The following is a 12,409-nucleotide window of genomic DNA, read 5'->3' on the forward strand; positions in this document are numbered from 1 at the left end:
CTTTCATAAAACAATGTATAATAATTTTAGAGGCAGCTGAAGTCAATATCATAGCAAGTAGAAGCAATTTCAGAAGTTCTGTTTGCTCTCTAGAATTAGACAAGTATATACATTACAATTTAAATCAATTCTTCATAATATCTATCATTATTATCGAGAACTATTATTATGAGTACATTATTATAAAATATTGAGCAGTATCCTAATTTCCCTGAATTTGCAAAATTCTATACTTGTCTTAATTATAGCATAGAAGAAAGGGATATTATGGTAGGAAAACGCAAAATATTGCTAAAATTCTTAAATATTGTTTAAACACCCAAGAAATCCCCAATGCCAATGTAACAAAATCCTAAACAAAATACAATATTATCCACTATTACATATTTTCTTTCAATTAAAGTTAGGCAAAAACAAGTGATTTTAAATATTAGATTAAGGGGGACTATCATAGGTATCCAAAGTCCTCTAGTACTCATTACTAATGCTCATGTAAAGCAAATGTAAAAAAAAAAGTTGTTGTTTTTTTTAAGCAAAATTTATGAAGAAAAGAATTTATCAAATCACTGAGAACTATCCATGAGATGATCTTCTCTGATGGATATATCCCAGTTCCATTAGCAGGATGTTCCTTCTGATTCGCATGAGAAGGTCAGATCCGACTGCATCTTCCAAATAAAACCCAACACAGAGATAGGAGCAGCGGCCCATGCATGGAATTTATTGTGTGCTACTGTTTATAAAATACTCGAATAGTCCTGCACATGCATAATATTTCCAACTTAGACAGGAGACCATACAGGGTGCACTTTCTGGCAAACAAAACAATAAATGGTTCCGCTGCCTGGAGCTCTGAGTTGTATTCCAGGGCATGAGGGAAGCAGGCCACCAAAGTAAAGGGAAATACCAAACTATAGTGTCAATCAATACAGGTCAATAATTGTGAAAAATTAGCACATGGTTCCATTGAGTTTAACCAAGCAATTCTGTAACTATCAAAAGAAAAGTTTCAACATGCAGTCTTGACTTTTATGCTTCCACTAACATCTGAATTGATTGAACAGAACCATTGCCTCTATGCTGCATTGCTTAATCAAAAACACTTCCAGAACATTTTAAAATTTCCTTTGCATTGAAACATAAAAATGATACAAAGCCAGCAGCAAATCACCCTGGTGGCTATTTAAGCAAATTGAGTACTCACAATAAACTAAAATTTCTCGTAACATCTAGGTAACCTATACATGTCGTACCTGTACATCATAGGTCTATATATTAAATATTTGCAAAATGAAAACATGCATACACAAAATACGTCAAGTTTTACAGACATGATTTGAATTAAAATTTACTTTGACAATGTACAAACTTCTTTTAAAGTATCTTAAATGAGTAATTCTGTAATTATTCACAATTTTGAAATTTAGAGGCTTTCTTCTTAAATCTCTAGGGTAAATGTCAAAAGTTCTGGGCAGATAAGATTCTGAATTAGTTTTCAGATTTGTGTTCAAGTAAGAGAAGTATGCCTAGAAATAGGTAATGCATTCATAATTGAAAAATACAAAGATTATGTTACAGAATTAGCCACATTTAAGAACTTTAGACCTGAGGTTAGCATTTTGCATAAATGCCAACTGGGTTTCTTAGCATTTTGCCCATAATTCAAAATACAGCTTAGTAACCTCAGAAATGTATTTTAAGACCATGCTAATTCATCCTTTAAAAACATGTCATGGAAAAAAAAAGTCCACATTAGCTCTTAGGATTGTATTTGAAGTCATGGTTGAAAAACGAAATCTAACTCTACTGAGGGGAAAAAGAAATCTCATTTGTAAACTTAAATGTGTGAACCACAAGCATAAACGGAGGTGTAGATGCCCTCCACTGGAAACTGCCCCAAGCCCCTTGCTCTCTGCTTTCCACCTTGGCAGCGATGACCCACTATTATCAGATAGCACATGTCCCAGGGCCCTCAAGCCTCCATCCAGGGAAGGGGCTGGGGTCTCAAAAAGCACAATGGTTTCTCCAGAGGGACTGTGACATTTACAGTCAGCTTGGCAGACCCCTCCGGCTCCTCAGGTGATTTGTCCATTTGGGGCCCGAGATGTGAGAGTCCCTGGGAAGCTGTGGGTCACTGGGCACTATGGTTGCCAGTCCCATGGTTCTCAGTGGCATGTGCGGTGTTCAGAGAATTGAAACCATCTTGCTGTACAGCATCTTTCCGGGGTGGCATTCTCTCATTGATCCTATCCAAACCCTTTGCCTCTTCAAAACTGCAGATTCTATGTGTTGGAGAGAATCCTCGTATTGCTTAACAAAATGCAAATTTGATAAGTCAGTAACTGAAAAACACTTTGGAGATTTCAAAAACATAAATTAATGATTTTTAAGAAAATAGAAATGAGCTATAACACTTAAATCTTACTTTAACTGGATCCTATCCCCACTCAACTTCCCCTTAAAATGTGAAATGTTTAAACCTAAATATAGACATGGTAGCTTCCCAGATGACAAGTATTAGCATAGCCTTTCAAAAACACAAAAACAACCCTTCTGTGCCCTCAAAATCAACCTGAAGGCAATGATTTCAGGGTCTCGGACTGATTTCTACTATATCAATTATCTCCTATCTCAGACCCTAAGATCACCAGTGACTATCACAGTAAGGCAGCATAAAAGTATGGGCAAGTGAGAAGGCTAAACAAAGTTAATCCTCAACATACAAATCTGCACCAAGATCTCAGGAGGAGAAAGAAGTCAAGTTAAAATTCAGAAGAACTATCTTGGAGGTCAAGGTGACATCATCCCATCACTACCAGTATGAAATGAAAAAGGTGGGAAATACCTCCAGGAGTTAGAGCTGTGTTTGGCTGATAGCTAAAAGAATTGATAGTTTCATATTTTAGGAGCTGTATTCCTTAATTCACTGGCCATTTACTACACGTTCTTTGGAAACCCAAATCAAAATAAATGGCAATCCTCCTCCAATTATTGGGGTTCTCATTCACTTCATCTGGAATGATGCAACTTCTATTATTAAAATGTTCATAGAAAAGATTTCCATACTACTGGTTATTATCTGGTGCTTAATATGTGCAATTCCTGGGACTCAGAGTCTGTGCAGTAAACCAAGCACATGGCTGGGAAACAGCAAAACATTCAGCAATGTGTAATATCAAGTCAACAATGAAATAAATGAATATAATCTTATCAGCAAACTATAGCCCCAACTGCTTAAAAATAAACTGTCATAGTGACAGTTCTTGCATTCTCACATACACTACTGAAAAATGAGGAAAAACCAAACTCACATCTGTATCTAGAAGGGGTTTTACTTAGGAAAAAAATATGAGTAGCAGAATCATGCGAAATATGGAATTGATCTCCATTTGCAGGGTCAATTTAGTCATTTCCATTAAAACAGGCAACTCTGAGTGCTATATATATATATATATATATATATATAGCATAACATGCTAAACTCTAAAGAAAACAGGAATATTAAATGCTGTTTGCATATTATATCAAGAAAGGAAAAAAACCAGACTGTCACTGTACATCAGTCCTTGTGATTAAAAAGAAAGAAAGTAAAAGAAATAGAATGCTACTGCTAAACTTGATGAGTCAGTTGAGTCTGATTCATCTTGGACTGTGTAAGCTAGGAGTAAGACACCCCCACAGGACATTCTCTGATGCCCACCCACACACCACAGATCTCTGCCCAGCACAAGGACTCTGATCGTACCTTTTTCAGCCTCAATTGCCTCAACTGTGGCTGTACAGAAGTGAGCAGAGGCATGCAAAATGAATGAGAGAGATGAGAAGGGTCATATTGTACAGCAGAAAAGGCAATGATCACTTAAAATATCACAGTATCCCATACTATATCATCATTTACAATGTAACAAATAGTACTCATACCAGAGAGTCCCATCCAATCCCCCAATTCCTGACACAGCACAGTTTACACAGAGCACTATGACAACATCACTCAGAGCACGGAACACATAGACCTATATGTAAACATAGACAACTCAGCACCCATGCAAATGCACTCTAGCTTTAATTACCCATCTTGAGTTCAGTATTTTGATGGCCTTCAATTTTCCAAAGTTTGCTATATTATATCCATTACAATCACAGAGAAATTTTCTAAAGTAAAATTATGATCATAGAATTATAGCATTAAAGCAAACAGGTGTACTTAAATCCGGTTAGCTCCCTAAACCATAAGCTAGAAGTGGTCAGCAATGTTCTTCCTATCCCTTCTAATTCATAGTGCAAAGCATCATCTCCAAAAACTGGTGTGGCTACAATGACATTTAAGGGCAGTAAACCTGGTGAGTTACTCAAAGTAGAACAGTTCTGTAGCTTTGTGGGAAACCTAAAAAGAACCTGTTTACTAGAAAGTTTCTTTCTATTCTAATAAAGATGTTCTAAATACCTAAAAATATTAACACCTACTAGTCCTTAAAAAATCAATTTATATTCAGTTTATCATGAACTAAAATCTATCTCAGGCACTATAGCTTGTACTCTCATGTGACGACAGGATACTAAACATCTTTTCAAGGCCATCTATCAACTAGGGAAGAATCAAGGGATGGAACTGAGGTTTCATAGGCAATACATTCTAATTATTTCATGCATGGATATACATATAGGTCATACATGAGGAATGCATTCTTGGTCTGTCACTGGCCCATTTAGAGAATTTCAGCATATTTTATAGTCAAAGATTCTTTTTTGGTTTATTACTGGGCTCAAACTGTATAAATAAAGTGCTCACAATGAGGACTGGGACCTATGATTAGAGAAGAATATTACCTCACCTCATTCTCTACCTTTACCCAAAGTTCACACACTAAGAATATTTATAACAATAAGTTCTCTTCTACTTTGCTTCTCCTACAAAAAGGCCAATGAGGATAACTATTCCTAAGATGACTTTTTAGCAATAAACATGCTTTAGAAATAACTTTTATCCAAAGTAGTTTTAATGATAAAGGACCCTGATGAATTTAAAGAATTAAATTACACTAAACTGGGAAACGTTGCTGATCTTAACAAGATAGTAAAGTAAACTGAGGACCCAAAAGAAGCAGGATAAACAACGAACAAAGGAAGAGTTAACTTTCCTTAACTATTAAATTATATTAACTATCAAATTATAAATCAAAGCAGACACCTCATTATACAACCACCGTACAAATCACTGTTTTAAAAATCTAGCCCTGTACACTTGGAAAATACTCTTGCAATTTGCCCAGATAGAAAACTGTTGGATAATTGACCCACCTCTACTTGATCAGCCCTGGAACTCCTACTCTTCAAAATGTGGACAATTATCCTTATACTTTAGAAATTTAAAGGGGAAAAAATAAAACGCCTATCAGACTGTTTTAAAGAGCTTGTGAAAACAGAAGTCACTTTATATGAAACATTTCATAGCCTATATTATATATGACAATTAGTAAAGAATAAAAAGTGATATCACTTTAAGAATTGGTATTTTATCAATGGTAAAAGTGTTAATAAATTTTTTAAATTATTAAATATGACAATATACTTCTGAAATCATTCTACAGGCTTTTACTTTTACATGTAAAAGCATTTTCTAGGTTAAATTACATTCTCTGCTCTTTCCTGAGGCCACATTCAAAACTGCATATCATGTCAAGTGTAAGTGCTTAGAATTGAAAGACGGTCATCTGAAGCTTAAACATTAAGTTAGAAAGAAAGAGATGAAGAGAATTACAAAACTCTGTCTGAAAGACACTGTTTCCCTCCATTTGTTTTCAGTTACATATGGCATCTTGACAATGGCCTTCCTAAGTTTGAATATAGTGCTGCCTCAAACTCTGGTTCTTAATACTACATGGAATACATGATATCAAGAGGCATTTGACATTACTAAAGTAAGGAATACCACATATTTTCCCATAAAGGTCCTGATGAAGTTAACATTATAGGGCTAGCTCCCAATCAAATTTCCACGAAAAAATACAAATAAAATATGAACATCAAATCCTACTCCAATAGTTTGTAATTTATAAAACACTTGAGAGATATCATGTAAATTAACCTTAAAGTTACTGAAAAGACAATTTTTATTTTCTGACAACAGGTTTGAGAACTGTAAAACTTTCTTTGTACAATATTTAACTCTGAGTTATTCACACTAACAACAGGTTAAGATCTACAAAAATTAAAAAAGATGATTTTTTAAAAAAAATCACACAGATGTGGTGATTCAATGAGTTTTGTTACTTGTTTCAAAGTGAGTTTATCTTATGCTAGGGAAATCACTTCAAACCAAATGCTCAAACTACACTATCAAGAGCAATCACAAGCAAGTAGGCAGATATCCAGTTTCCTAAATTAGACCCCCTAAGCTCAGCTTCTTTAATAACTCACTCTATGCTGGGAATAGATAGTCCCTTCAGCAAAGCTGCTGTCTTTCAAACCTTCCCTACAGTTGGTGGTTTCCAAGCTGGAGTACTAGGCTGAGCTGTCAACAAAATGTGTAATCAGCAGGTATTAACTGTGAAATACGAAAGCAATGTTTATTGTGGATACAATGAAAAAGTAATAATATACCCAAGGATAATTGAGAGATGACTATAGTATAGATTCATTTAATTATGATATGCTTTTGGTTTTTTCTTTTCTGAGCAAAGAGGAGAAAGAGTATAATATTTTTAAGCTATTAAAATTCATTATTTTCTATTACATTTTTGCTAATTTTATTGACTGTTTAGGTCTCTTATTTATTTTAATGTAAATTCATGATTTTTTTAGCTTATTTCTGTAAAGTTTATAATAAGAAAAATGGAGGACACAGAAGGTAAAGAGAATCAGAACAGAAGTTTTTTTTTAATCTAAAGAAACTTCATTAAGAATGAAATTTTGAAACTATAATTTTAAAATATAGTTGTACTTCTCACATATACCATTGGTAGTAGCAGACAGCACAATAACATATAAAATAGAACATATATAGGCTACAAGTAAAAATTATTTGTCTATGGAAAAGTTATTATTACTAAAAAGCATTTATAATGGAACTGAGTGAAATGAAATTGTGAAGTCAATCTAATTTAAATTTATTCAAAAATTTAAAGTACAATTTCTTATTTTTTTCTCTTTAAAAAATTCACTAATTACAACACCAAAAATAAACTGTTAATTACAACTAAGGTAGACTTCAGATGTGTTGCTGCCTGTTTTAATAGAACGATGACCCTTGGAGGGCTGTCAAAAGTAGCTATATTAAAACATAAAATAATGCTTTTCCACATCACAGTTTTTGCTTTCTATACAGGGGGAAAAATCCAGACTTTGAGTTACTGTGTATAGTCTATAACAGTCAAATCACCATCTTCTATTTAATTTGTAATGGGCTTTCAAAAAAATTGATCCAGTATTTACACAAATACTTATGCAAAAAAAGTTTATATATATATATAAAATATTCAATGAGCCAGATTACAGGAATGCTTTACGTATAATTCTTTTTATTTTCATGCAAAATAAAGGCACACTTAATAATAAACACCCTTTCAATTTTGACTTACAAGATTTAAGTTCAACTCCTTTATAACAATGACTTAATATCTAATGTTACATTCATGTTCAGAATGCACAAAGTGCAGCAACAAATGCAGCTAGCCTAAAAACAAGGTGCTACAAAGTTGCTTCTACATCCAAAGACAAGTATCTGATAGAGTAGTTTAACATACTTTTACAGACATACAGCTACCCTAAAGAAAGACAGACAGATTTAGGAAAGCAGCTACATCTGCAGAGGAAGGAAACAGCATGTTACAGACAGTCAATTATACATAGAACATTTGACAAACACCACAGAAAACAAACTTTGGCATCATTTAGCAGGGTACAATACCTTGCACAAATCTTTTGGCAAGTGAAGTGCATAAGTAATGTTCTGGGACCCAAGCAGATTGTTAATTCTAAAATTAAATATTTGAAGTTTCCCAATGAAAAAATAAGCACAGGCTAATACAATTACATAAATTTTAAATAATTAAAAAAATATATGGAATTACATTTCCATTTCAGTAATATGGCTATCTCTAATTCACATTCTAAAACTGGGGCTTTTAAAAGAAAAAGGTGCATTAGACAAATGAATAAATAAATATTTCAGACATTATGATATGAGCTGCTCCCATATCATTTCATGAAAAGCTGAGGGACTGACCATTATTTTCAACAAATGCAATATCCATTCTATCAATTTTTTGCCCTGATCAGGTATTAATCAGATACTCCCTATCATATAGTACCCTGCCTGTGTCAGCTGCTGAGACAGGAACTAAAAAGCAGAAGAAATTCCCTGCATGCATTATGTGTACTGTTAGCAAAAGAGTGAGGTGCGCCCCAGTCCATCTGAGGCACAGCAAGTTGCATAACATCATTACCACTTTGCAGTGTCTGACGTCCTCCAGCCAACACTCCACTAGGCAACATCCCTGTGGGAGTCAGGCCCTTGAGTGTCAGCACACTTTCACTCTCCTCCCTAAAACAGAGAGAGATAACAAACATCAGACTTCCGGTAAGTACTTTGTTTAAAAGAGATGTTATTACCGTATTTTCTCAATTCCAAGACATGTATTTTTCCATGTTCTAAATGCTTCAGATATGTAGGTATGCCTTACAACTGTATTACTCTCCTTGAAAAGCTTTATTAGATTCATCATTAATGGGCACCTCACAATTGAGAAAATATGGTATTTCATATGCTCTAAAATTCAAATGTCTGATGTAAGCAGTTCTACAAAGTTTTAAGGAATGACCCATTTATATGTACCCTTGAATCTGAGCCTCCTCAATCAACCCCAGGAAGACAATTTGTGGCTTCAGCTAAAGGAACTTTTCTATAAGGTTGAGCAAGCTCATCAGGAATACTCTAAAAAGTACCCTATCCTTCTTATCCTGCTCTAACTTTCAGAGTGCAGGCCTAGTGCTTTAACCACAGAAGAACAAGAGATAACAAAGGCAAGCAATAATAAGTCATTTCAAAGGGACTTATTTCCCTTCTTCAACAAATAAATGTACAACCAACTTTTTTATACAAAGAATACTATGATACTGCTTCCAGATGTCAAGGAGGACATATAAGTACAATAAAAATAATTTCTGCAAAACAAATAATAAGGAAAACATTTCATTACCTGAGAACAGAGAAGACCCTTGCCATCTTGCCAATTGCTCGAATTTTGTTTCTTATGATTTCTTTCCGGGCTGCAGCTGAACCTACTTTCAATGGGACAGAAAGAAAGGCTCAAGTTTAGAGCATCCACACTTGCCTCATTCTATTAGCCTATTCCATGTTCATCTGCACCAACACCAAGCCCCCTGCCATCAGCTCATATGGAGAAGACTGGATAAACTCATGCTGAAGAGCTTCTCACTCCCTCAATGTTTAGCTCAGTACTGGTCTAATACTGGGGTCTGATACAGATACAAATGAAGAGTAATCCACAAACTTTATGACTCTCATACACTGACTAATGAGTAAAACAGTAATGGGAAGAAACTTCAGCCCAACCTTCATTACAAAACAAAAGACAAAAATTGGTAACAATTCTACAGTCTTTTAATTCTCATGGGAGTCTATGGCATGCAGACTAACACAGAAGAATTGGTAATAGCCCTGTTAAGCCTTTAACATGCAGGCTTGAAATATCTCATCATACTATGACAAATAAACTTCCTTGCTCTATGCTGTCCTAAGATTAATGGTCTGAAGGGATCACTGTGCAGGTGACCCCTAACTAAAGACCATACCAACATCTGAATAGCAACATACACCTCAACTTTGTGGACTAGGTGTCCTTCTCTAAGGTCGTGCAAGCATATACAAGGTCTTACATACCTATACAAGCTCATACATAACATCTGTGTATGACATAAAGGGACTATGCAATGAGAAAGACTCCCTGAGAAACACGGCTAAAGCATCACTATGACTTCATCTCTCAAGGGTTAGCTGTCACAGGACAGAATATACTAAAATAGCTGGACCCTTGATTGAAGAAAGACTTAAAGGTTAAAGGTTATAGCTTCCTTCCCTTGACCTCAAGAAAGAACAACAATAATCTCAGTCCTGTTATCTCATACATAGCAACTAGAATCACTTGGCCCCAACTGTGGTTCCTCAGAGCTGTGCTTCAACATGAAAACAGACATATGGAAGCACCATGGTTGAGAAGGTTAAGGAAAGGCTAAAGACACTAGGCCAGAAGGGGCCTTAGGTATACAGAGGTCTGAACAACTGTAAGTCTTCTGGGATAGAGCATCTCATTTAAAAATTAAGCAGTCCACAAATACATATAATTAAAAACTAAGATGATCATTGGACCTTACTACAAGAAAACAGAAAAAGGAATCCTATTTCAAGATGAAAACAAAACACTTATTTTAGGGAAAATGTGCTCCACATCCTTGTTTATGATGCTCCAAAGAGTAATATGAGCACTGTAGCTACAAATTTTATAAGTTCAGTACCATGTGGATACCATGGCACTACACAGGTATTTTTAATTTGCCAAAAAAAAATTACTAAAATCTCAGAATCATAAAATGTAAGAATCTGAAGAGGAACATTGTATAGTTCAATCTCTTCATTTTATAGACAAGTTAATTAAGTGACTTGTCCAAGAACTCATGGTAGGTCTGATTCTCTTCTAATCAATTAATATAGTCATTTTGTTTTAAAATTGACAGAATTTTAAAAATAGCTAGTCTGGGGGTGAGGAGTAGGGGGATGGGGAGGATGGCTATAATGAGGTAAATTTGTATTTTCAGCCATTATTTTTACATATCTGTAAAACCAAATGATATGCTAACTACTGATTTCAAATGAAAAAATTCATTGGAATATAAAAACACTGTACAAATCAGGATTTTTAATCAGTCTACAAACACATCATGCATAATATATAAAGTAAATGTCCACAGTAAAATTACTTTGGGAATAAGACAGACAATCAAACACCCTAATCATGCAGGGAAAAGTACAAAACATTACAAATAAGCAAAAGAATGAAATTTAAAAACAAGAGGAATGAAAAAGAGGGGAAAATATTTCCATGCACAGAAAGACAGATATCTTGGAATATGACTTCCAAAAACACCAAATACTAACTCAGTTAAAATTTAAACTAAATTTGCAGAAGGCCTAAAAGGACTCTGCATAAGCATTAGTCAGTGAATGTGCTAACTTACATGGACATGAGGATAACTTATGAAGTCATATTTCAAAACAATGTTACTCTGTCTGGTCTGTACCTTTTTTATTGCCATATATGAGCCGTTCTTCAGATGGAGAGTCCAGAAAAAAGGAAGTGAATGATGGAGAAAAGGTGGTTGAGACAAATAAAAAGATAGAGATTTAACTTGGCAGTGGTACTGAAGAATGAATGTAGAAAGAAAGGGAGAAAAATGAAGGCCCTCATATTTGAAAAATTGAAAAATGTAGTATTGTAGAATCTGGCGAATAAAAGAGGGATGCCACTGAGTAGAGCGCTAAAATAAAGATTTTTTTTCAAAGATATGTGTACAGAAGAAATTATGGACAGAATGACTATAATATTTGATGAAAATAGACATAATTAGAGACAGAAAAAAACACATGAAAACACATAAGACTGATAAAAGACTATGCTAACAACAATTGCACATCTATATTGATAACTCTAAGTAAATGCGTCACCCATGGAAGTATGTTAAGTGAAAGGTAATGACACAAATGAGATATAAGCTCATGTGGTTCTTCAACGACACCAACATCTGCAAAATCTGTAGTATACACAGAGAAATGTAGGTAACTTTATAAACTATCTCAGTGGAAAATCTCACCCATCCCAATAAAGCAAAAGCTAAGCCTCCCACACTCCATAATAACAAGAATATTTGATTTCTTGAATCTGAATTGTAGAACTTTTGCATAAACTCAGGAACAATAATATGTGCTTTCTGTTCCCAATCTAATGTGGGAATTTGGGGTATATCTCTTTGCAGAAATAGCAACAGATTGTTTCAAACAAGTAATAGCTAAAAGTGGGCAATAAGATGGCTTCATTTGAGCTTTCTGTATCCTCCATTCTAATGCTGAGATACTTGATTCCATTATAGGAAATAGCAAGTTTCAGTTTAGTCAAACTATAACGCATATGGACTGAATATTCTTTACTAAGCACAAAACAAATGATAAAGATTTGAAAGAAACAATAGGCATTCCAAATATCACAGGAAGTGTTCAAAAATACTCTTTTATGAGATTAACACCTCTACATGCAATTTGTTTATGCAAACTTTTGCCTTTAAAAACAATTCCACACATACATTAAACAATACAGAATACCAAAGTATTATTACTTAA

General features: G+C 34.4%; 1 protein-coding gene across 5 annotated transcripts in view; it reads right to left on the bottom strand.

The window, feature by feature from the left end:
- Nucleotides 1–694: 694 nt before the first annotated feature.
- PPP3CB (protein phosphatase 3 catalytic subunit beta) overlaps nt 695–12,409 on the bottom strand; it is a 45,799-nt gene continuing 34,084 nt past the window's right edge. For 2 of the 5 annotated variants that reach the window (XM_037804126.1, XM_037804130.1), the window contains exons 11-14: nt 9,198–9,282; nt 8,445–8,542; nt 3,746–3,775; nt 695–2,310 (exon numbers count right to left, since the gene is read on the bottom strand). In XM_037804126.1, coding sequence (XP_037660054.1) covers nt 2,132–2,310; nt 3,746–3,775; nt 8,445–8,542; nt 9,198–9,282 — 392 coding nt within the window. In that variant the 3' untranslated portion in view covers nt 695–2,131. The remainder of the gene's footprint in view (nt 2,311–3,745; nt 3,776–8,444; nt 8,543–9,197; nt 9,283–12,409) is intronic. The other 3 variants (XM_037804127.1, XM_037804129.1, XM_037804128.1) reach the window with 3 other exon arrangements.

The sequence above is a fragment of the Choloepus didactylus genome, chromosome 15, assembly GCF_015220235.1.
Source record: "Choloepus didactylus isolate mChoDid1 chromosome 15, mChoDid1.pri, whole genome shotgun sequence".
Classification (NCBI taxonomy): Eukaryota; Metazoa; Chordata; class Mammalia; order Pilosa; family Megalonychidae; genus Choloepus; species Choloepus didactylus.